The sequence below is a fragment of the Vulpes vulpes genome, chromosome 10 (genome assembly GCF_048418805.1).
Source record: "Vulpes vulpes isolate BD-2025 chromosome 10, VulVul3, whole genome shotgun sequence".
Lineage (NCBI taxonomy): Eukaryota > Metazoa > Chordata > Mammalia > Carnivora > Canidae > Vulpes > Vulpes vulpes.
Window position 1 is genome coordinate 34,158,726 of NC_132789.1, and position 26,477 is coordinate 34,185,202.

Below are 26,477 nucleotides of genomic sequence, written 5' to 3' on the forward strand. Positions count from 1 at the left end.
CTCAGCGGTTTAGCGCTGCCATTGGCCCAGCATGTGATCCTGGAGACCCAGGATCGAGTCCCATGTCGACCTCCCTGTATGGAGCCTACTTCTCCCTCTGCCTGTGTCTCTGCCCCTCTCTCTCTGTGTCTCTCATGAATAAATAAAATCTTTTAAAAAAAATAAGATGTGGTATATACAGAGTGGAATATTACTCAGTCGTCAGAAAGGATGAATATCCACCATTTGCTTCAACATGGGTAGGACTGGAGGGCATTATGCTGAGTGAAGTAAGGCAATCGGAGAAAGGCGATCATCATATGGTTTCACTCTTATATGGAATATAAGAAACAGTGAAAGGAATTATAAGGGAAAGGAGGGGAACTGAGTGGGGAAAAATTAGAGAAGGAGACAAACCATGAGGGACTCCTAACTCTGGGAAACAAACCAAGGGTTGCAGAAGAGGAGGTGGGTGGGGGGATGGGGTAACTAGGTGATGGGCACTGAGGAGGCCTCTTGATGGGATGAGCACTGGGTGTTACACCATATGTTGGCAGATTGAAGTTAAATTTTAAAAATGTAAAAACAAACAAACAAACCAAAAAACTAAAGGTTTTCTCTTGAGAATGGCTCAACTTCACATGCAAGGCCGCATTAGCATTATGCCATATGCTGTCTTCACAACAGGGAGAGAGACTGCCTGCATTGCAGAGGAAAAGATGTTTTAGTTGAAGATTATTACTTTTCAGCTGCCACTGCTGAGAACACAAGGGCTATCCAAGGCATGACTATATCCTGCTTTTTTAAAAATAGCGTATCACCAACAGGCTCTGGGACGTCGGCACATGGAAAAGGCGCAGGCACTGGCTTGCTCCCTTTTCTTTCTTGGGCTCTGACAACTCTGACCTCATTGCCACATAGGACCAAATCATCCTCATGATTTACCGGGCTCTTGAACTTCTGAAAGTCATTTCCCACTGTGGTTGTCCAGCACGGTCCTTCCCTTTCAGAACAAGGAAACAGCCTGGAATCCAATGGTTGGTCGGCATGCACCAAGCAAGTCAGCCGTGCTAGAATTTTCAATTATCTGCAGTCCTCTGCTGTGTCAATTACAAAAGGTCGCACGCAAGGACATTCTGGGAGTCACTTTTATGAAGTCTTGCTACCCAGGGAGCCTTACAGATAAATGCTGCCGAGGAGAAATTAATAAACGGCCTTTGAGCATTTCACAATTTTTAATGAAACAAAAAAGAAACAGTCCTACCCAAGGCCACGTCATTTCATCCTGAAAATCATTGCATAAAAGAGCCACTGAATCAGTAGCACCATGGCTTCAACAGCACCATTGCCTTTGATGCTCTCGAGTGACAACTCGCAGCTAAGGTTTGATCTGTGAGCACTGGGGGCCCTAGAAATGGGCCCACGCCTCCTCCCACCCTGACTGCATGTGCTGGATTTTGAAAACCGAAGAGCACTCGCACAGCAGAGAGCCCTTGCGTTCATCCAGGGCCCGACCGCTGAAAATTTCATTCTCCTTCCTGTGCTTTGGCCCTGCCAGAAAAATGTAAAATGGGTTTTATTGCCCAGAGAACGGGACAGTCTTCTGACTACTGAGCCCTGGAAGTGGTCAGCAAGTTCTCATTCTGGCTTGAGGGCGATTTCAGAAAGCCATCCGGTGTTCTTTCCATTTAATTGGCGTATTGCTCACTTGAATTCTTCCCACAGGGGGCAAAAACAATTTTCCAGGCTCATTTCCCTGAGAACTGCTTCCATCAAGACCACGTTAGTTTAAGTAAATGGTTGATAAGACTGTGGGGATACTGAGATCTTTAGCCTAAAATGCTTGGCAGAGAAGCCCTCATAAGAAAAGTTCAAATTTTCAAAGCTGGGGTGTTGCACACATGCAAACCCATGTGTGTCTGATTGTGCACAGAGAATCTCATGTTTGCTCCACCCTGGACAGCCCTGGGGCATTGGGGGAGAAGTTAAGAATAATGCAGACCTCTGTTGGGATTTCCAAAGCTTTGTCGTTTTGAGATGCCTCTGAGGAGTGGATTTCCAAAGGCCTGAGTAATTTGCCAAAGAGCACAGAGCCACCGCCTGCCCCACGACAAGCAGGGTGAGCAGCTACAGGGTTGTCTCGGCTAATGAGAGACATTCTCTTTGTTCACAAAGAGAACATTTGTGCTGCATCACGTGTCAAACAACGAGGCTTGGCACCCAGAGCTGTTCTGAAAACACCAGACTAACCTGTTCCTTTGCAAATGAACTTGTGAACAGAAGGGGAGCTTTGGAGGACTTTGTTATGGAAGGAGGAGTAAAATTTTTATCTGGACTCAGCCAGAAGGGCCAAAGGAGTGGTCCGTACACAGGGAATGTTCTCTGGTTCTTGCAAGGAGTCCGAGGAAGAGACTGCGGTACTGCATTGCTTCAGGGTCAATCTTGCCACCGGTTTTGGTTTTGGGGGGCATCTCATTTTTTCTTGCACCCTGATGAGAGGAGCATGCATTGCACACTCCTTATCACTGGCTCCCCACCATGGTTTCACCTTTCTGGTTTACTTTTTTCCTTTCTGAACTACGTGAGTCTGAGAATCCATTTTTCGGGACAAGTTGGAGAGTAAGTGGAAATGAGAGAGAGGTGCACAGTGAGGGGAGCAGAGCAGGGCAAGATGGTGATCCCAATGGCATCTCTACATCTTTGGGCATTTTGGGGGCTCCTTGCTCAGAGTCCCTCTCTCCTCCCCGTGCCCAGGGGAGGCCCCACTTGTCTCTGCAGGAAGAGGAGCTTATGTACATATTCATGCTAAGATGGCAGGAAAAAAAAATATTAAGTCCTCTTGGGAGAATTTTAAATGTTTACAGGTTCTTTAGAGAGGGGATAACATTTAAACCTAAAGGAATATTACCTAATTAAAACAAAAAAATAAAAATCTACTTAAGGAAGAAATCATCGCAAAATCCGCTTTTGTCTACGACAGTTAAAAGCACCTGAGACCCACTTGCCTAGACTTTTCTACTCTCTCCTCTCCTGGACTGAACATGCTCCTTTCTCTATCAATACTGAGGATCCAGAACCTTCCCCTACACATTTCTATTTTACTTGACATTTCCTAAAATTTCGTAGAAACTCATTGACCCTTGTTTCTTCATCTCAGGTTCATTTTCAGTCCATGGTAGGGGACTCCACCCCTGCCCATCCTAAAGTGAACGTGGACCAGTGGTTTGATAGATCCCATTGGTGCTTGTTAACCGACGCTCTAGAACTCTCGACAGCATGCAGCAGCATTGTCTCCTCCCTCATGCTTGAAACGCACCCTGTTCATGGCTCCTGTGATGCATCTGGCTTTGCTTCTACTTCTCCTCTCTCCTTTTTAGTGTGTGTGTGTGTGTGTGTGTGTGTGTGTGTGTGTGTGTTCCTTCTCTTTTTCCTTCTATTTTAGTGAATGCCATTGTCTCCCTCTGGTTTCTAGACCCCAAATCCTTGCATCATCCTTGACCATGCTCATCTTCATCACCAACTTCTACATCCTTAAGGATACCTACTGGTTTCCCCTATACCTTTCTCTGTTCACACTGCTCTTATGTCTAGTCCTATCTACCATCACTGTTCCCTGGAAAATACTGTGGGTTCTCTGCTTCCACTCAATACTCCTCCAAATGCTGAGGAAAGGGTGCTCAATTAGAACGTACACCAACTCATCTCTTTTGGTAACTGACAAGCCTAAAGTGATTTTCCTAAATCCTTAACATCCGATCTCTGACTTTTAAATTCAAGGTCCCAGTCTTGATGGTATTTGGGTTTCTTGAATAGCCAGTCTTGTTTCCTACCTAGGGGGCCCTGTAGATGCTATTTCCCTGGCTACAATGCTCTCTGAGCTTAGTTGCCTGGGTAATACCAATTAATTCTTGCCTAGCCAACACCAGCTAATTCTTCAGAACTCAGCTCCAATCTAGATAAAATGTCACTTCCTCAGGGAAGTCCTCCCAGCATCATAAATATGTGTGTCTCTCTCCTCCTCATTGGGCCTTATAACCATGAAGGCAAGGTATATGTGCCCATTTTATTCACTACTTTATATGTAGCATTTTGTAGGGATGCAGAAAATATTTGTGGGCTAAATGAGTGCCTGAGTCAAAGTGAACAACCGTGGTTAACACTCGTACGTGAGGGGTAAGAGAGTCAGTGCAGGGTCTTTAAATCTATAATTCAGATCAGGTGATGACATAGATTAAAACATGAGTGGACTCATGTGGAGGTTTATGTAAATTTTGCCATGAGAAAGAGCTCCTTGTGGAGAATGATATTGAGAATCAAGTTAGATCACAAATAAATGCACTTACAAATCTATAGCCAAAGAGCTTCCAGAACTGCAAGATCCACAGTGTCAGAAAACGAGTTTTCTACTCAATATGCACGTTGTGAAGCACAATTCCTGACTCATCATTAAGTAAATTTCTAAATGTTTATTAAATGAAGACATAATCTCAAAGGAAAATAACGTGTACCTATCATCACAAATGCTACTTTCTGCTCTAAATAAGGCTTAATGATGCTTAACTTTGATCTGCTGTTGTTTCTTCTAATGGCTTTGTGATTATAACTACATATTTTGGAAAGAGAAGCCCTTAGTGGATAATTAGCAGCAATCAAGAGAAGCTTAAATATGCCATCAAGGTAAAGTTTCTGTCAAGAATAATTTTCTTTGTAGGAAATACATGTCGTTGAAGCAGGCCGAAGGCACACATGCAAGCACAGAGGAGTTCTGAGAACCATCTCACTGGGACATTTCTCTCTGGCCCACCTCCCCCACCGGTCACCCACGCTGAGAACTCACCACGGTGCTTCTGCAAGTGATGCTCTGTACCTTTTGCAGACCATCCTGCATCTGAGGCCTGATTATGCTACCAGCTAGTGAGTTTCTCACAACTGACCTTCTAAATGTCTCAACTGAATTGATGTTTACAGCCAGGTCTACTTTTCTAATTATTATTATTATTTTTTTTCTAACCCAAATAGGCATAGTCAATGACACAACACCAACAATAATTTCACATGGATAAATAACGTGATCATGTTAGAAATACTAATCTCATCTTTAGTGGGTTCTGCAAAATCAAGGAGATCTTAAAAAAATAAAGCTTTCACGATGGAGTCAATCAACATCTCCATTCCAAATGGTATAGATTTTGGGATCTATATAGAAATTGAGAGTCATTACAATTATCCAGGAAATTTAGACAATTAGAGCATGTCCATGGCCCTTGAAATGGCAAATCTTAGAAGTTCCTTAAATATGAGATAAAGGGACAAGGTACTTAAGGGGAAGAGATCTAATAAAGAGACAACAGCATTGACACAAATAGACATTTCATTGTGTTAGTTCAAGCTTTGCCTCTGAGTGATAGGATACCTAATTAAAATGATACTTTCAACTTCAGAAATCTTCAGATATTAAGTACTTATTAGAAAGCTAGAAGATGATAACAGTGTAAAGGGGATAACAAAGATTTCTGCCAGAATGAATGTATGTATGTATTTGGCTATTTTGTGGAATAAAGTTACATTTACCAATTTCTCTAGAATTAGGATCAATGATTTTAGACATTTTTTTCATCAAGGTATTCCCATCTTCTAAGTAATAATTGCTCTTATGGAAGGTGGGTTGTGCATTCATTTGGGTTTAATATTACTTGAACTAAACAATTTTTTTTAAAGATTTTATTTATTCATGAGAGACATACAGAGAGAGGCAGAGACACAGGCAGAGGGAGAAGCAGGCTCCCTGTGGGGAGCCCGATGTGGGACTCGATCCCCAGACCCTGGGATCACACCCTGGGCTGAAGGTAAGTGCTCAACTGCTGAGCCACACATATGCCCTGATCTAAAAAAAAATTAATCTCTACTAGTCAACTTCTATTCGTGTATAAATATAACTAAGTTCCAGTCTATCAAATGTATGGTTCAAATAACAATATTTTGAGCCACTTAGATGGAAATAGTCATTTTATTGCCTGTCTTTACTCTTTAATCATGATTCCCCCCCCTCCTTTTTTTAGTAGGCTCCATGTCTAGTACAGAGCCCAAGGTTGGGCTTGAACTCACAACCCTGAGATCAAGACCTGAGCTGACTTTTACAGAGAGTCAGTGCAAGGTCTTTAAGTCTGTATTTCAGATCAAGAGATGTAGATTGTAAATTAAAACACATGACTGTACTCATTTGAGCCACCCAGGTGCCTCTAAATCTTCTTTTAACTAAATGTTACCATTTTTACAAAAATTATATTTATGGATATTTTCCAGGCTAGTTTAAATTTCAGGATATGCTGCCAAAGTGAGAGTAGTCTGTCTACATCAGAGTAAAGACTTCCTGCCCATGAAGTTTTACATAATCAATATGCAATAATTAGCTATGAATCCCAAGCCATTTATCAAATGCACTAAGATATACTTCCAGCGATTACTTCTACCAACAATATCCTTCATTTTTATAGCCCTTTGTAATTTACAAAGTAATTCTACTGTCATCAATTAAATCATAGAAATATCATTTTAAAGGTAAGATAAGGACATTGAGAGGCACTGTTAACTCATGACCGAGATCACTTGGTTGGAAATGACAGAGGCAGAAACAGGACCCAAGGCTTCTGCCCCATGTTCAGAATCATATTTTTCATATCGATTCCCTTCCAATGACAAGTACCCTCACCCTTCCTGTCTTGTAATTGTCTGATCTGGACTTCAGTGTTTTTATTTACCTTGTTACTTTTGATGGAAGCATGTGCAAATGAACCCACAAATACCAGGACTCATGAGATGCCCACACGGTTATCTTTATAAAGCCAGTGGGACATTGAGAAGGAAAGGGCCAATTCAGGACACTTGCCCATCACTGACTGGTTTTAAGCCCATGACTGGACTCAACTTTGGGCAAATAGGAGTTATAAAAAACTTTCATTAGAACAATCTAAAATTTAGCAAGAAACAGAAACAGACCAAAGAATGCTTTACTTTAAAAGACCTCTGATTTTTTCTAATAAAAGTATTTAGACAGTTGCTCATGCAGATTTTAAATAAATTTTGAAGATTACCACCAGTTATATACACAAAACATATATGATGTGATATATATGTATATGAAATGACCCATGGCAATCTTAATTGAGTATATATACTCAAGAAAAAACATGCTAACACAGATTATAAACATGAGTTTTTATACAGCAAATGTGCCTCTAAGGATCAAGTCCAGTAATAACAAAGGGAGTTTTAGGATTTTTAAAACTGGTAAGGATCTTAAATGGCCCGTCTTCCACCTCACTAGGATTAGTGCCACTACCAGAAACTAAAGTCTAAACTTAGCATAAATGTGTATTTTAATCTATTGTAGAAAACCAGAAAATTAATATCTATCATCCACAGTACAGGCAATCTCCATGACCGTGTGGAGTTTGGTGTTAACAACAGCTGGTGCAATTGCCTGACTAAATCTCTGCAGGGCCCCTGCCACCGTCTAAGCTCAGGATAGAGGTCTGTGTCCCTCCAATGAGCAAAGGAAATGAAAGTAAATATACAGAGAAAAAACCATGATCATATTTAGATGACTTTGAAAATAATAGAATTTTATCAGCCAAAATGAACTATAGTACTTAATTTTTTTATGTCTAGGCCCAATTTTTAATCTTAGATTTTCAAGTCAAAAGCACTTTTTTTTTTTTTTTTTTTTTGGCCTTTGGGGTTACTACAAAACCAAGCAAATTCTGCCTCTGAACTATCTCCTTACTGATACATTTTTGTCAGTTTAATCCTTCAGGTGTCCTGTGAGATATCAATATTGACTTGCTTATACTTAAATCGGTTCAGTGGGGAAAAGAGGGGAGGATTATAAAGATTATCACTTTTTAAAAGTAACCTATAAGTTTTTTTCAGCAAAGACCAATCTCACGTAATTTCAAGTCTTTATCAAAAAAATTCAAGCTTTGTCTTAAAGGTAGAAATATTAGTAGATAAAAATTGTATTTTGTTATACAGAAATGATAATTAATGGGATATGTACTGTCTCATCTCATTCTGATACCTTCATGCCACTGCAGTTCAATGTAAAGCAACAATCTATTTGTACCAGGAAATATTTCCAGCCTTATTATTTTCCATATAATTGAACTATTGAACGCAACAACGACTATTCATTCAGAAAATATTTCCTATGGGAGAAATAATGTGTTCGGATTCAATTATTTGTATTGGATTTTACACTTACCATTTTCCCTTGTTGAGATTATTTTCCTCCCCAAAATTAAGATTTTGTGTTTAAGAGGACACATATTAAGCCTACTATGTAATCATTACCTTGAAATTTCCTTTTTTCCCCCTTCTTAAGCAGTTAGCTTCTTACTGTCAGAGTGTTGGGCTTTGTTAAGTACCACAAAACAATCTTATTTTTATTCAAAATCAATTTTTAAAAATCAAGATTGAGGTCAAAGGGGGGAAAAAAAACCTGTCACTTACTTTGCTTTAGCTTCTGCATCTTCATATGCTTTATTGGAAACATCATCCAGTCCTCCAATCAAATGCTTGAAAGAGCTGGTGGGAAAAACACAGACATTAGGATAAACCCTCTACAGAGTCGTTATAATGACAACCTAGTCAACCATATACTGAAACAATCTAAAAGGATCTAAGTAAAACTGAATTCAAACATTTAATTCAGATACATTATTAAGAAACACACTACCATCTCTCTCTCTCTCTCTCTCTCTCTCTGTGTGTGTGTGTGACTAATAAATAAATAAAAATTAAAAAAAAAAAAAAAAGGGATCCCTGGGTGGCGCAGCGGTTTAGCGCCTGCCTTTGGCCCAGGGCGCGATCCTGGAGACCCGGGATCGAATCCCACATCAGGCTCCCAGTGCATGGAGCCTGCTTCTCCCTCTGCCTGTGTCTCTGCCTCTCTCTCTCTCTCTCTCTCTCTCTCTCTCTGTGTGTGTGACTAATAAATAAATAAAAATTAAAAAAAAAAAAAAAAGAAACACACTACCAGATAATGATAATGAACTCCGAGAGCAGTGACCCCTTCTGTCTTGTTTGGGTCTATGGTTCCCAACACCTAGAACTGTATCTGGCCAAAGCAGATGTCCAAAAGAAAGGATGGAATAAAGTCTGTGACACATGAAATGATATATCACAAAGTTAATGGGTCACTTCTACTAGGGAAATAACAACATGATCCACCAGTTACAGAATGTCTACCGTATGCACTATCCTTTCAATTATCTTGAACATATAGTAATTCCAACTCTAACACACTGTAAAAGACAAGCATCACTATTGCCACCTAACAGAATTGTAAACTAATCTTCAAGGGCAAAATACATATGCAGAAGAGAGGGAAAGAACAGAAGAGAATTATAGGAATGTCAACTCCTATAAGATACTATAGGGTTAGCCCAAAATGCGCGCGCACACGCACACACACACACACACACACGACAATCACCCTCGAAAATTACTGAAATGCAACCAGACACAGTAACCCCCAACGCTACCAAAGTAGACTGAACAGAGGACCAAAGGGAAAGTGTATCTTCAAAGTGTTCACATAATAATCAGGGCCCTGCCTTACAGGGGTTTGCCTGCCGGGTAATAACAAATAGTTACAAGCAGTCCCATGAGTCGGTATTATCTCCACTGCATAGATGAGGGTAGTAAGGCACGAGAGGGTAAGGAACTGACATCAAGTCACACAGCCAGGAGGAGTGAAGGCTGATGGGGAAGGAGGCCAGCATTCTCCCCCAGACCCCAGAAACCTGCGCCGTGGCTCCTATCCAAATCACTGTGCCTTGATGCCGACCATCAAATCCCTAGCAATATCTAACATGTGTATGGAAAATAGGAAAGTGCTGTAAGAAATCACATCCTAGTTTTCAATCTCTATAATCTCAAAGCCTGGAAATGCCTTTGTGTCTTGTATTAAATAACAAAAGACGCCTGATCAGATCCTGAAACATAGGGTATTTGTCGATGTAAGTTTAAATGTTGCTTAACCACTTTCACAGGCGCTGTTTTTTTTTTTTTTTGAGAGTTTGTGTGTTTTGGGGGGTGGGGGTTAAATGTGTAGAGAGGAACTTGGTGGTTGCTTGGGGGCCCAGTTGAAGGGAGGTGGGGCAGCCATGAACTCCAGCTTTTGGGTAGTGATCTCATCTGGAGGACAGGGTAACTGGAACACTGAGCTAAACCACAGAAGATTTCTAATCCAAAAAGGGACCTAAAGGATGTAACAAGAGGCAAAAGAATCGAGCACCACAGAGCGTCAAGTTTTCTGTGATGAATTGCGGTCATGAACACCAAGTGAGTGGAGGCTGCAGTTGGTGATGGTCCTTAGACAACTTTCAAAAACATATAATGATCAAATAAATTATTAATAATGATTCTTGAGATTAATTTTCAATGGGATTTTTGCCATTGTTCTTTAAATAGCAAAATTCCCCCACTTTCCATAGAATGCCTCCAGCATGATTTAGAGAAACTCTCCGAGGCTAGATGAGTTTCCACTATTGAGTAAAACACAGTATTTTGCTGTGAAAATCAGTAATATCTGGTTGATTTTCTGTTTTCATGGATAATATAAAATTTAACCACAGAAGGTGTAAGTTACATGTGCAGGATGACTCCAGTTCTGCAGCACATCCAGGACCACAGTCCATGCCGCCTTATCCCCACTCCTGTCCTCTACAATACCTACAATACTCAGATATTTTTTTAATATGACCACATCCAAAACCATTTGAAAAGGCAAAGACAGGAACCCAAAAGCATAATGTGGTAAAACCAAAAAGCAACAACCACTAAAAACAGCTTTTCAAAGGCATTCAGACAGTGTTCTTAAATTTTTAACACTCATAGTCATTTTGAGTTTAAGTAGTTAAAAAAAATATTCCTCTTTGCATCTAATTGGACTTAAATATATCATAAGCAGGATGGGATATTATTTAGATTTAGAGGGTGAATGGATGACAAATGAGATAAGGATGAAATCTTTGTAATGTAAGAGAATCTGTCCATCCTACTAGGTTTGGTTAAAACAACATGGATCACTTTTTGAAAAGGCAGTTTGAAATTCCTATTCACAAAATATACAAATGTAAAACCCTACATCTGGTGGAGCTCTACAGCGTTTAAAAAGCAGAAACCATCTAATCATAGAAATGAGTTTAAAAGTAAGTAGAGCCTGATTGGGGAAAAAAAACACTTTTAGAATGGTTATGAGCTCTTTATATCCACTTTTGTTAAAGCTTAGTCATATCCAATGACAAGTATCACATTTAAAACGAATGAACAAAAGAAGTATTTCAAGTGTGACTTTCTCATGTAAGTTTTCTTAAGTATCCTTGATTTAAAATATGAATTTTCTTGGGGTGCTAATGATTATTTCTTAATTTTTTTTTTACTTAAATTCTGTACTTCTTAGATTTAAAAAATGAAGGGAATGATATGAACTCACAAGAGGCCTCTATCTTGATATGATAGGAACTTATTTTTGAAATAAATTTCCTCTAATTAAGGAAAATGCTTTTCATTTAAAATGTAATCAATTTATTATAGAAAAGCTTTTTTTAAAAAACGATTTTATTTATTTGAGAGACAGCGAGAGTGAGCACACGTGCCAGCAGAGGAAAGGGCAGAGGGAGAAGGGAGAGATAATCCCACCACCCTGAGATCATGACCTGAGCCATAATCAAGAATCAGATGCTTAACTGACTGAGCCACCCACGTGCCCCTATTACAGAAAACTTTTAAAAATTGAGAGAAGAAATTAAGAAATCACTCATTGTTCTCTAACCACAAATAACTAATGGAAATATCTTTACGTATTTCTTTTTTACTTTATTTTAGGCAGAGCTTTATTGTTGTCATGCATAGACTTGTAATGTCTATTTAAAGCATCTATGACATTATGATAGATGATTTAATATCTATGATTTAATATCTTGATTTTTAACTTCATATTATAGAATTTAAGCGTACAGTTTTATTTTTTAAAAAACTTCATAAGCACTATTTTCATGGACATATAATAGTACATTACATGCACACGCATCGTGAAATGCCTACCTATCCACCTACACAGGCAGAGCCCAATACACATATGCACACACGTATACAGGTGAAGCAGGGGTGTGGCACCCATGTACAAAAACATTTGTGTTTACACTGTTATAGATTAAACGTAATGGAATTTCTTTTTAAAGTAAAATACCCAGGACTATAATCTTGTCTTTGAAATTAGAACCACACGTCCTTCGCAAATGATCTTTATTTAGAAAGCAATCCTGGGGATCCCTGGGTGGCGCAGCGGTTTGGCGCCTGCCTTTGGCCCAGGGCGCGATCCTGGAGACCCGGGATCGAATCCCACGTCGGGCTCCCGGTGCATGGAGCCTGCTTCTCCCTCTGCCTATGTCTCTGCCTCTCTCTCTCTCTCTCACTGTGTGCCTATCATAAATAAATAAAATTAAAAAAAAAAATAGAAAGCAATCCTGGCCAAGCGACGTTCTTTCAAACCCAGAACAAAGCCATCCTGCTAATGGTCTAAGCATCCTCAAACAGTAAAGTCAACCATTATGCTTAACTAAAAGTTGAAGAAAATGTAGAATTTTTAAGTTGTGTTAAGTTCCAAGTGGCTGCTTCTGTCTGTGGATCCCTGCGATGAATAATTTAAGAATCTTAGTAAGTTTAATTGATGGTATTATAGAATTTATCATTCCTGGTGCAAGCATGAACTAATTAGTGTCACATTTTTCCCTCTCACAGATATTCTGCAGGAACACCTGCCATCTGTATGGCCCCTCATCAAAGAGGCATTTGGAAAAGTATTACTATAGGTATCAGGTGTCTTTTTAAATATTTATCAAGTCCGATGACATTTCTTGACTATTAAAAGGAAAGATTTTTGCTGTTCTACTCATAAAGGGATTATAACACAATGTTTTACAAACTTTTAACAGCTAATGAGCAAAAACTATAAAATATTTTTTATCATTTATAATAAGGATGGGAGACCAGAAGACATTTAGTTCTGTTTATAGATAAACTCAACAGTTTATGTGTGAGTTGTATTTTAGCATTGTAAAATAACCCATTTCACATATATGCCAGACATACTCTGGAATAAATGAAGAAGACATTAATGAGCTTCACTCATTAATTAAATTGGAATAAATTCACTCATTAATTAAAGTGAGACTTTCACTCCGTGTATTTCAACAGCAAAATTTATTGCATGCTGAGGCAGTATCAGGAAACTTTCCTCTTGCTTTTCATGGGATGTGAAATCTGGTTTTAACAAGTCTTCACAACACTTAGAGGGGGCGGATAAAATGTGATTAGTTGAGCACACAGAGGTAGAGAGAGATCAGATGGAAAATCCCTTTTAGGTATAATGCTGGTAGTTTGAACACACGTGCAAGAATGTGGGTGGAAAAGAAAGGAAAAAGGACAGAAAAAGGGATGAAGGAAGGAGAAAAGTCTGGATCTAGGAAAGGAGGAAGAAAGGAAGACAGGAAAGGGGGCGGAAATGTTATGTTCACATCGAGAATGGTATTTACAGAAAATTTCCTTCAAAAGTATCAGTTAAAAGGCCACATTTCCTATGGAATTTTTCTGTTTTAGAACATTATGGTGACAGTAACTCAGTGGGTAATGATTTCAGTTATTAAGATGCTTTCATTATTAAGCCAAAACATCCTTTTGAAGGGAGCTGATTACTCAGTGGTATGTCTAAAAAGTGTATAATTTTGTTCTTCGGTTGTGATATGATGAGACTTCATCTAGAGAGAAACGGGCTATTATATTATTAGAAAACCAGTCCAAATGCCAGAGATGAGCTTTACCATGCTGCTAAAAAGTGACAGCATTTACATTTCACTTTACAGTTTATAAAGCACTTTCTTCATTAATAAATTTTGTATGTGCTCAGTAATACATATTAATTGATTTAGTCTTCATGGTCTTTTCTCCTCTTTTCCACTAAATTGAAAATAAGGTGGGAGATCTCAAAACTTATTTATAACAGCTAAATTTTTCCACTAAATTAAATTCTAATTAATTCTTAATTCTTAATTCTTAAAAATTAAGAATAAAATTCTTAACAGTTAAAGAAGTTTGTAAGTCAAAACGAGCCAAAGGTAATATCTTAAAAACCAGAAATGACTGCAAATACTTCAACAATGCTAAGCAATTTTTTTCCAAGCATTATCTGAAGTCTTGATAAAGCTCTCTTACTTTGACAGGTATATATGATTATACCCATTACACTTTCTTCACTTGAATCTTGGCTAAACCTTTAAAAATATATTGTATTGTATAATGTATTAAATAAAATACAAAGTGTTTCGAATTAGTTGGGACATTTGTTACTTAGCTAAGTCCAGGATATTAGAGGTATCCTCCATTACTTCGGTACATTTATTGAGAAAATCTGCTAATTCACTTTGTGGCTTCAAAAAAGGCTCTTTGTTACTTTTGTTTGATTCTTTTACTCATAACTAGAGTCATAATTACCAATGGTTTACCTTATCAAGCACCATATGAATATATATTTCATTAGAGGGAAAAGGATCCCCAAGTATAATAAAACCAACCAACATTCATATCCTTCCAAATATCCACTCACCCACCCATCCTTTGTCTATTCAGACTCACTTGTGTGCTTGTGCCATACCTATTATCTCTAAGGAATGACTCAAGCTACTGTGGGTGATGCAAAAAGAATAAGATATACCCTCAAGAAATGTACAGCTTTCTAATAGAGATAAGAAACAATTATCATACAAGGTGGGAAGGGAAGAATGGTGAATGCTATCAGAAGGAAGACTCCAGGCACCTGAAGGCAAAATCAGTTAAGTGTCAACTCTTGGTTTCTGCTTAGGTCATGATCTCAGGGTCCTGAGATGGAGCCCCATGTCAGGCTCCGTGCGGAGCTCAGAGTCTGCTTGAATTTCTCCCTCCTTCTCCCTCTGCTCCTATACCTCATGCTCAAGCTTGCTTGCTCTCTCTCTTCTCTCCCTCTCAAATAAATAAATACATACATACATATATAAATCTTTTTTTTTTTTAAAAAAAGGCAGGCTCTAATATCTATAAAAATAATGTTATCTATTCAAAATTAGGGTAGTAATTTAAGAGAAAGCCATTAACACGTTTATGAGCAAAGTTTCCTTATCAATTTTTTTATTCTGCACATGTTATTTTACACATGTTTATATATTTCATTCTGCACATATGTTATATATAATTAAAATTACACATACCAAAGTGTCATATATTTGTCTCTATGTTTCCTTTGTAACAATAACCCCTTATCTATCATTGGCTACAAGGGCTTAATCAACAAGCCTCGAGAAACCATCAATTCTCGCTTGAAGTATCCATCTTCTCACTTCAGGTCCATAGCATGTGGGGGATGTGGGGGGTTTCTAGCCTGAAACTATATCTGGCATCTGGTTCTTACTTTAGGGCCATGCAATTCTTTACTCCTATCCTTCAACTGTCTCAAATGGGACCTCTCAATGGGGTTTATTTATTACGGAAAACTGATGACAAATAATACACCTTAAATTTAAACCATTTCCAGATTCTAATTATATGCTTTAAATGAAACAGAAGTTGAAAATAATGATCCAGGTGCAAAAAAAAAAAAAGTTACCAAAGAAATCAAAGAGTAAGGACTGATCTCAGGGACTCTCTCAATTCATTAATGATTCTGGAGAAACAAAAATCCGTGTTGCGTTAACCACATTCTGTGTCTCATATGTCTGCACAATTAGTCTTCTCCACAGCAGAGTCTTGTTGAGTTGTCTAGGCTTATTATCTGTCAACTGACATAGACTAACTTTGGATTTTAGGATTTACTGTTTTTTTTTTTTTTTTTTTTTTTTTGTGATCCTAACAGTAAGATGTTGAAAATTTGAAAGGGATTAAAAACCCCCAAGGAATAAAAGATTACTTGTAATCTATCACCCCGAGCTAAGCATTCATATTTTGGCACATATTCCTCTAGAGATTTAAAATTCTATTTCAGAGTTGGAACTGTATTGTTTTAGTACTTACTTGACTTCAGGCTGTGTCTGCTTATACTAAAGTGAACTCAATGGTTAAATGAAAAAAACAAAACAAAACAAAAACAAAAACCCAAACAATAGTGTAGGACATCCTTGGTTATGTAGAAATAAACTATGAACTAAATTTCTCAATCTCATTGATTTGCTTATTTAATAATTTTACTGTTGAAACATTTGCAATAGTTTCTTGCTTGAGGTTTTATTTTTCTTACTCTTTTGAACTTTCAATCTTTAACTATGAAGACTATGTTCCACCTTAGTAAAGAATGTAATAAAAGAAAGCCTGCGTTTTAAAGGCTGTATTTTAAGATATTTCCCACAAAACCATTATGAGTTTATAAATATTATACACAAGATTTCTATATGTATTTTACCTCCATCTGAGACTGAATTCAAGAATCTTTTGTAGACCAGCACTTCTCAAAGTATGATTGGTAAACTCTCACTGGTCTATGAAGAGATTAGTAGAGAAGCTTAGAAAATTTTTCTAAATTCAGAAAATTTTATAGTAACTTGACATTACTGAGACATCCACAGGTGAAATCAGTGGACTCACATTTTTTTTTTTTAAACTGGGCAGAGACCTTGTTTAATTGTTGCCACATTCATGAAGTGAGAAACATTTGGTAAAAACTACATAGATGTCAGACACAAAAGAGCAATGTTAAATGTGTGATATCGTAAGATTAGTTTGCTAATTGTAGCCCCAAATGTACGAATTCCAGAATCTATTTCTTTCACCAAGAGATAATTTAGATGTAACCTTAACTCTACAGGATAAATGGATGGAACTGAGTGTTAATGAAGGATTAATGAAAACAGAACATCATGTGTTCCATTTTTAGGGAAAGATAAAATCAAATATCCTGAGTATCTTGAAATTGCCTTAAAAACAACTTACATTTCTAACAAGACATCTTTTTGAGACTAGTTTCTTTATTCAGTGTATTAAACAAAACACAAAGCAGTTTCGATACATCATTCCCTGCAAATGGCATTTCCATCAATCCAATGTAGATTAGAAAAGGAACATGTGGCCCATTGGAATAAATATTGACATATATACTATTTTCTAAAAGTAGACCTATTGCAGCCAGAGCAGAGAATGGCTGTGTCACACGTAAATTTTGGTTTTGACTGCAAATAATTATAATAACCATTCTCCACCTTAATGCTTATACACACACTTTCAATGACAATGTGATAAACTTTTGTGATTCTTTTCTTTTTATACAGTGTTACATTTGTTCTGGTATTTTTACTGAAACATGATTTTATGTATGTTCAATCTAATAGTTTCTAAAAGCAGGCATTTATCTTTTTCCATTTTATTTTATCTTACGGAAGTATCTGTTTATGATGGATTGGAAATGCAAACAAAATTGGTTCTGAGCATAGATCCTTGGAGTAGCATCATCTTAGATCATTCACTCTCTCACACCCTCTTACGTGCCCCTATCTAAATCCTACCCGATACCCTGTGTTTGTCTTTTTAGAGTACTTATTGCATGCTTCTGGATTTGGCCAATTTTTGGTCAGTCTCCCTCACTAAATACTGAACTCTTTGGTGTCCAGGGTTTTTTGATTTTTTTGTTTTCATTTTTTCTTTTCTTTCTTTTTTAACCGTGTATCCCTGTGCTAGTGAAGCACCTGCACAGAATTCACTCAATAATAAATGCATATTGAAGAAATTAATGAAGTGGTTATTATTTAATCAACTTCTGTAATACTTAAAAGAGATCCCTAGTCCTGGAATTTGATCATCTTATATGTGATGAACTTTATTTTCTTTGTGAAATGGAGAAATACATTAAAATTCTATATATTTCCAGTAGGAAGTAGAATGAATGGCATATTAAAGAATTTATAGCTATAAATAATAAATATTAACATACTAACACAACTACAATATAAAATATTTATGAAAAGCACAGGTGCATTAATAATAGAATGCACGGTGGCATAACAGGGAGCAATCACTGACTATGCCAATCCCATCTGTCTATAATTGGTGAAGAACTCTATTGTACCTGGGAGTAAAGAAAGTCAAAAGAAACACACATACTCTGGGCACCTGCTGGGTCACTCCAGGTAGTGTGGGAAGTAGCCTGGGAAATGGGAATGCACGTCCCTGGGTAATGAAGACTTCTCTCCAGCACGCCCAGGGACCCTACTTTACTGTCATATCTCAGATGGTGTCACTAATGTGGGAGAGCCTCTGTTAGCCTCTGCATGGTAAGTGTTTTCCAGAACAGAAAACCTTACTTACTCTTTCCAGGGCTTAGTCTAGAGATCAAGGGTCAGCAAACTTATGCCTGTAGACCCACGCTGGCCCACGGCCTGTCTTGTAAATAAAGTTCTACTGAAACACAACCACACTCACTCCTTCATATGTTGTCTGTGGTTGCTTTTACACAGAACAGCAGAGTTGACTACTGGTAACAGAGCATGGCCTACAGAGCTAAAAATAATTACTATGTGCCCTTTAACAGAAAAGGTTCGCATACCTCTGTTCTAGAACATCCTTTGTTCCTCACCCAACCACCCCACATAAAATCCGACACTAAGTCCTGTGATTCTACCTTCAATAATTCTCTATTCCCCTTTGGTTCCAGCCACCATTTGCTCTTTTGAGGATTGCTATAATTGCCCCTTTCCTTACCTACTAGGCAGGGTAAACTTTTTTTTTTCTTCAGGGTAAACTTTTAAACACATAATTTAATCATCTTAAACGTCATGATCAGGCCTCTCCTCTCTGATCTTTCTGCCTGGTATCTCCTACCATTAAGCTCCCTGTGACCCATAGAATGTGTTGAGCTTGCATCTACCCCAGGGCCTTTGTCCTCTGCCTGGATCATTCTTTCTCTAGATTTTTTTCTCTTTTTTTTTTTTTTTTTTTTTTTTAAGATTGTATTTATTTATCTGAGAGAGAGAGAGAGAGATTGAGAGAGATTAAGAGAGAGAGAGAGAGAAGGGGAAGAATCAGAGGGAGAGGGAGATAATAGCCAGCAGACTCTCCACTGAGCATGGAGCCCCACACAGGGCTTGATCTCAAAACCCTGAGGATCATGACCTGAGCTGAAATCAAGAGTTGGACACTTACCTGATGGAGCCACCCAGGCCCCTCGCATGGCTTTTTCTTAATGCCATTCAGGTCTCAGCTCAAGTGTGTCCTCTTTAGACAGATCTTCTCTGACCAACCAACAAAGTAAACGCTCTAAACCCTCACTTAACATGACAATCACTTTGACCCATTTTATTTTAATCCCACAGTTTATCACTTGCTAAAAAATTTGTTTAAAAACTGCTATCTTTCTCACACTAGAATTAAGTCTCCTGAGATTGAGGACCTAGTCTACCTTATTTATCAAGAACTCTTTAGGAACTAGGATATTGCCTGATGTATGAGAGAAATTTGAAATGAATTAGTGAATAGATGATGGATGAATCATTCATTCATTCATTTATTCACTCACTGTGTGTGACCAGAAGACAGGCAAACAGTTAAGTCTTTTGAAGCAAAGTTTTATTTAAAATTCATGGCTTATGAGTTGAAAGTCCTGTATCTGTGTGCCTCTTGGAACATCCACCTATATGAATAATGAATTTTTAGGACAAAGGTTTTTATTTAAATGAACTCCTTATCTAAATTTCGGATCCTGATGAAGACATACATTAGTATAAATATGACTGATTTGGTTTGCAACACTTAGCGATTTATCATTAGATTACATCTAGGACATTAAATGAGGGTAATTATTTTAGATTATAATAGAAGTTATGTCCATGAATCCCAATCGCAATTAAAGTGGAAAAAAAAAGGACTGAAAAATGTGGCACAAATTTCATTGTCAATTAAACAGGAGATATTAGAATCAAATCTCATGTGATAGGTTAGCCTTTTAGGTTGAGGGGAAAATATGCTTCTAAGAATAGATTGCCCTAAAATGACAAATTCATTGGTTTCATTTTCTTAAAAAAAAGATATCCTAACTATACTTAAATCAGACAGTTCACACAATGGATAGATTTTGTGAGGTTCAGCAGTATTTTAAGTACGTGTTGGAAACTCTCTTTTATTGATCATAGCAAATACATACCAACAAAGGTGAAAATAATGCATTATTCTTTCTGCCATTGATTTTCTGGGGCAAAAATACATGACATGAAAGCCAATGATGATGTCTTATATATAAGATGTCTCATATAGTTTTGATACTTTCACTAAAACAATCCACTTTCCCCAATGAAAACAAAATATGAGTAACCAAATAACTTTCCCCATAATGCTGTAGATTCTCAAATCTAAGACCACTTTGATGTCTGTTTTCCCAATTATGATAGACATTTCTTTTTCATATTTTCCTATTCTCAAAGTAGAATCTATGGCAACAGGGGATATTTTATCTATTAAATATTGTCAAACTTATCCCCTTAGAAATTATTTACAATTTATAAATCCACATAACTGACAAAAATTTTTTAATCAAAATTGTCTAAAACTAAATAAGCCACATTAAAAACCGTAAAAATCCATGGCTGATATATTTTAGTTTACCTAGATGTATCAATTATGTCAGAATACCAGTTAAAACAATTTGCTCTTTTGTAATGGGCTATTTAAAAATTGCCTCTAAAAACCTTAGGAAAATGACCTGGGAACATAGAATTCTATGAAAGCCATTAAACTGTTTTTAAGCAAATTAAGTGGTCATTATCTGGGGCTAGGACTCGGTACTAATTATCTGCTATTTCTCAAGTCCTTCCTTCATGGTCAACCCAATTCTTTAAAAGATATATTTCTTATTTCTATGTGTTTTTTTTTAAAGATTTATTTATTTTGGAGAGAGAGTGAGCAAGCAAGCACATAAGAGTATGAGTGGGAGGGGCAGAGGGAGAAGGATGCTCTTCAGAAGACTCCATGCTCAGCATGGAGCCCCATGTGGGGCTTGACCCCATGACCCTGAGATCACCACCTGAGCCAAAACCAGGAGTTGGACGCTCAGCTGGGGGTGCCACCCAGGTGCCCCAGAAATAGGTTTTATTTTACCAGATTATCTTATTTCTTCTATTGCTTATCTATAGAGGTTCCAATGAAGAAGCACATGAGTCTGCTAGGGCTGCCATAAGAAACCATTACAGATGGGTGGTGGAAGCAACAGAAATCTACTTTTTCACAGTTTTGTGGGGTGGGGGTCCTAGATTGAGGCGCCGGCAGGGGTGGTTTCTGGTGCAGCCTTTCCTCCTGACCCACAGATAGGCACTTCTCAGTGTGTCCTCAGGGGCCTTCCCCATATGTACACACCCTGCTGACCCTCTGCCTCTTCCCACAGGGACACCAGTCCTCTGAGGTGAGGACTGACCTCATCTCTGACCTTGTCACCCTCCGTTACCTTGTAAAAGCTCCCTCTCCAAATGCAGTCAGGCTCGGGGGGTTGGGGTTGAGGATCTGGGAAGACAACTCAGCTCATGAAGAACTATTCAGGGTGATTTAGAAGATACATCTTCTGGAGTGTCTGTGCTATTTAAGAACATTTCCATTTCTGACTTTTGAGTGCTTCATAAAAAGTTAATGTCTTGGTTTTCATTTCTTTCCCTGGACCTCAAGTGTGGTAACATAATCATTATATTTCTCTCCCAGATAAGTGCCCCAGTTTCTTCCTAAAGCAACCCCCCCCCCCCCGATTACCCCTGACCACAAACTCTCACCTCTCTCCTCCAGACTCTGGCTCCGCCAGTCACGATGTTTCTTATCCCTTCACTGTCACCCTTGGGACGTTTCCTCCCTTTCAGCCAATACCCAGGACGGCCTCCCCAATCCTAACAGACAACACTAACTTTTGTGACCAAATGGTCGGTTCTAAGAACTGCTTTTCCCAACCCTCAGTGCTGTTTTTCATAGATTCTCAACCTGTGTCCACCTGGCATTCTGGTTCCACTTTTCTTTCACTTTTACTATGGCTTCCCCTCAAGGTCATCACTCATCTACTCATGGGGAATTCCAGGGGTCTCCTTCCAGGTCCCACACTCCATGACCCACCTGATATCCATGGCCCTGCTGGCTGGCTGCTCCAGACATAGCCTTGAAATAGGGACCGTGACAACACACCAAACTGCTTTGTGCCTTTCCCTGATGTTCATTCTGCATTCCCCCCTCCTCCTCTTTCTCTCCTCCTCCCCTCCTCCTCTTCCTTCCCTCCTCGCCCTCTCCTCTCCTCCCCCTCTTCCTCCTGTTCCCCCTCATCTTCCTCCTCCTACTCCCCTTTGTTCCCTCCTCCCCCTCCTCTCCTCCTCCCCTTCTTCTTCCTCTCTTCCTCACCCTCCCTCCTGTCCCCCTCCTCCTCCCCTTCTTTTCCTCCTTTCCTCCTCCCCTCTTCTTCCTTTCCTCCCTTCTCTTCCTCTCCTCCCCTCTCTCCCCCTCCTCCTCCCCTTTCTCCCCATCCTCCTCCCCTTCCTCCTGTCCTCCTCCTCCCCACCTTTTCTCCCCCTCATCCTACTCCCCTCCTCCTCCTCCTCCTCCTCCTCCTCCTCCTCCTCCATGCTACTTCTCAGCAGAAGCCGCACACACTTCTTCCTTTGTCATCCCTTACAGGCAGGCGGTCACTCGACCTGAGCCCTCTGTCCTCTCTTCTCATGCAACAGAATGACTTATTTTCCTGCAATAATTATTACTGCTGACAGGTTCAGTCTTGCTTTTCTCCTGCATTGTCTCAGGGAAACCTCACCGCGACTCTACGAGGGAAGTACCATGATCCTTACTTTATAGAAGGTTTACAGCAGGCTTCCTCAGACTCTGTACTTCTGACATTTGGGGTCAGATCATCCTCCGCTCTAGAGCCTGTCCTGTGCACCATAGCACACTTAGCCGCATCCCTCACCTCTTTCCACTCGATCCCCTTAGAGAACCCACTTCTGACAATTAACAGATGTCTGCACACATCCGTCAAGGTCTCCTGGTTGGGAGCAAGAGAGAAGGGAGGAGGCTTAGGGCTCCACGGAGCTAGAAGCCATCGATCTGGGACTCAATAGTGTGAGTGGCACTGGACCCTAGTTCTTACACAATACTTTAATTACACTCCCTAAGCTCTCCCAGGAAATATCATTTACTCTGAAGACTTCAACTGGCATCCCAACTCCAGGCAGGATCCCAGGCTGATGGCAGTCCAACCTCCAGCTCTATCCTTGAACGCTCCTGATCCACGCTGAGATACGGCATCCCTGTGTCCCACATCACCTGTCTCTCTCACCCACACCTCGGGCTCTACTCAGCCACCACTACATGAACCACCTTCCATCGAGACTCACCACCATCTAAACAGTCTCCCTTAATGCAATTATCTTTCAACCAGCAAAATGCAGGCCAGACATCTTCACTTTTACCCAAGCCCATCAAGTCTATGTTTGTGATCTCTCCTGACTTTGTTCCTCCATGTCATCTCCATCACCACTGCGATGGACACTCTGCCTGAGGCAGAATTAGCCCCACACTCAGTTTCTCTGCCTCAATCTCTCCCACTCCACTCACTTACTCACTCTTTCTTTCCTCCCTTCCTTCTCTCTTTTTAAAGATTTTGTTTACATGAGACAGAGAGAACACGCTCAAGAGGGCACAAGCAGTAGAGAGGGAGAAGCAGCCTGCCCATCGAGCAGGGAGCCCGATGCAGGTCTCAATCTCAGGACCCCAGGATCATGACCTGAGCTGAGGGCAGACACTTAACCTACTGAGCCACCCAGGTGCCCTCCTACTCCACTCTTTCAAAAAGAATCCCTTAATGGAATCTTGCTTGCTAGTTGACCCTTGATTTGTTGCCATAAAAGCAGCAACATAAGAAGAGTGTAATAGATCTGCTGTGTGGCTCTGAGAAAGTCACTGAGCCACTATGATCCTCAGTTTCTTTTCTGGATTTTTTTTTATGTCCTCTTCCGTCCATTGGGATGTTGGGAGGTTGGACTGAGATGAAATAGTAAGACAGAGGCATATCGAGATGCTCAGAAATTCGTGTATTAACCTCTCTGGACTCTTGTCCTTCCTTCCCCACCACTGGCCACAGCCTGCATCATCTCTGAATGGGGGCCTTCTCATGTCATAATTTTTGGCATCTATTTTAATTGGTCAATTGGACAATTTCCACTTTTGCCTGTCTACTCCTCCTTTTCAGGTAGCTTGTTAGCCTTAACTGTTTACTCCTGACCTTTCAGAAAAAGGTTATTTGAGTCCTTTTCTATTCTCACAATTTTCCAAAGCCTTTTAAATGTGTTTATTCTTCTCTAGGACAAAAGGCAGTTGCAAAACTGGAAAAAAAAATAACTAGGCTCCATGTATCAATTACGAGAGGAATAAATGTCAAACTGGCTCTTCTTGGATGCTGACATATTTCATGCCCTGGGCTGATTTGCCCCATCATGTCATTTAAGACTGTTTCCACCAAAATGTCAAGCTGGTCAGGGTGCAATGCAGCAGATGTTCTCACACATCACCACTGGGGAGTGAGCTGGGGAATGGTTCTACACAACAATGTGCAAATATGCACATCCTGAGTTCTAAGACTGAGTAGCTTCTCAAGGAAATACATCAAAAGAGGGACAAAGGTATATGTGGAGAATTCTTCATAAAAATTAAAAACTGAAATGAGCTCATGTGGTCAAACACATTTACGAAACTACAGAGGGAACGAAAACTCAAATTATGCTCTGGAGATGCTTTTATTAACCCAGTAAATTGTGAATGGTCAATGTGGTAAGGGAGTGTGATGTAATGGGCTTTGAAAGCAGAACCGAGGATGCCTGGGGGCCTCAGTGGTTGAGCGTCTGCCTTCTGCTCAGGGCGTGACCCCAGGGTCCGGGGATCGAGTCCCACATCGGGCTCCCCACAAGGAGCCTGCTTCTCCCTCTGCCTGTGTCTCTGCCTCTCTCTGCATCGCTCATGAATAAATAAAATCTTAAAAAAAAAAAAAAGCACAACCGGGTTCACTCACTAATTCTCTACTTAAAATCTGTATGTTTTGCAACGTAATACTTTGACTGTCTGGAGCCAAGTCTACCTTTATGAAAGAGAACAAAAAGCATTCTTTGTATGCTTGCTCTGAGAAAAATTATATGTATATGTATGTATTTGTGATCAATCTATCAATCTCAAGGAGTGTTGTAATTGGCACATATGTAAGTAAATGGTGGTGTAAATTTGTCTGTCTACACACCTATCTCTATTTATATTTATGTCTGTTGCCCTGTATGTGGACAAGATAGAAAACAGACTTAGGCAGTGTGATCTCGCTATTTAAGGAAAGATACTAAAATGTTGACAGTAGTTACCTTTGAAGGGCGGGATTATATATGTATTTTTCTGTGCTTTCCAATTTTCTCAATGAGCAGTTATTCTGCTTACAATCACCTGACACTATCTGAAAATGGAACAAAATAAAACCAGGAGGAGAGAAAATTATGCAGCATCAATAAATAAAGAGTTCTCACTGAGATTTCAGGTTTCCTGCCTAGATGATAATACTCCACCTCCAGTTTTTCTAGGAGGATCCTCATCAACATCCTCATCAATGACCAAATCATGCTTTGCCTTTGCTAGCCTGCCTTCTGTTTTAATATTGGTTCTGGTTTAATATTGCCCTGATCATGGCAGGGCTGTGCAAAGTAGGGGCGTTAAACCTCCTCCAAGCTGGTATATTCTGAAAGGCCTTTAAGTAAAGCTTAGTCTGGGAGTAAGATTTTACTTTTTTGAAGCCAACGATAATCCAATTCCTGTGTCTATGCGAAGAGTTTCAGAATGAGTACCAACTGCTAGACATACTGAACACAAAACAAAACAAAACCCACAAAAGTCTTCGATCTTTATGACCCAGCTGGGCCTGTAATAACTGTCTCACCAGGGAAGTGAGCCTCCGTAAGTAAGCAAAACCACTTAACTCAACCAAAAATGCAAAAAAAAAAAAAAAAAAAAAGTGCACCATGTGAATATTTGTGAATATTTATAAATATGTTAATATTTAATGCAGGATTCCGCATTCAAACTTAATGATCACACTGTCGATTTTTAAACTGGTTGTGAAGCTTCTGGATCCTGGCATCCTCTCCCACCTGTTTTATCTGCAGGACACCGGCAGTGTTATGCTCCCCTCCTCGAATACACAGCCCCACCGCCACACAGCAGGCCCTTAAAGAGAATTTCAAATACTACCTTTCTAATTGAAGACATTAAGACTGATTTTTCAGATGCGGAAACAAAGTGTTCACAGATTTCCTTATCCACTCACACAACTGCTTCCAGTGACATTGCCGAATCTCTAAAGAAGTTTTTGAAACATCCAAGGCGGGAGGGGAATGCAAGCCGCAGAAACACAGAATGGTTTTAGGCATTTCTAAAAAAACGAATTA

At 39.3% G+C, this 26,477-nt stretch overlaps 1 protein-coding gene across 3 annotated transcripts in view; it reads right to left on the minus strand.

The window, feature by feature from the left end:
• Positions 1-26,477, minus strand: part of PRKG1 (protein kinase cGMP-dependent 1) — a 1,174,671-nt gene that overhangs the window by 108,957 nt on the left and 1,039,237 nt on the right. For all 3 annotated transcript variants that reach the window (XM_026014785.2, XM_026014784.2, XM_072723549.1), the window contains one exon: positions 8,488-8,562. In XM_026014785.2, the coding sequence (XP_025870570.1) occupies positions 8,488-8,562 (75 nt within the window). The remainder of the gene's footprint in view (positions 1-8,487; positions 8,563-26,477) is intronic.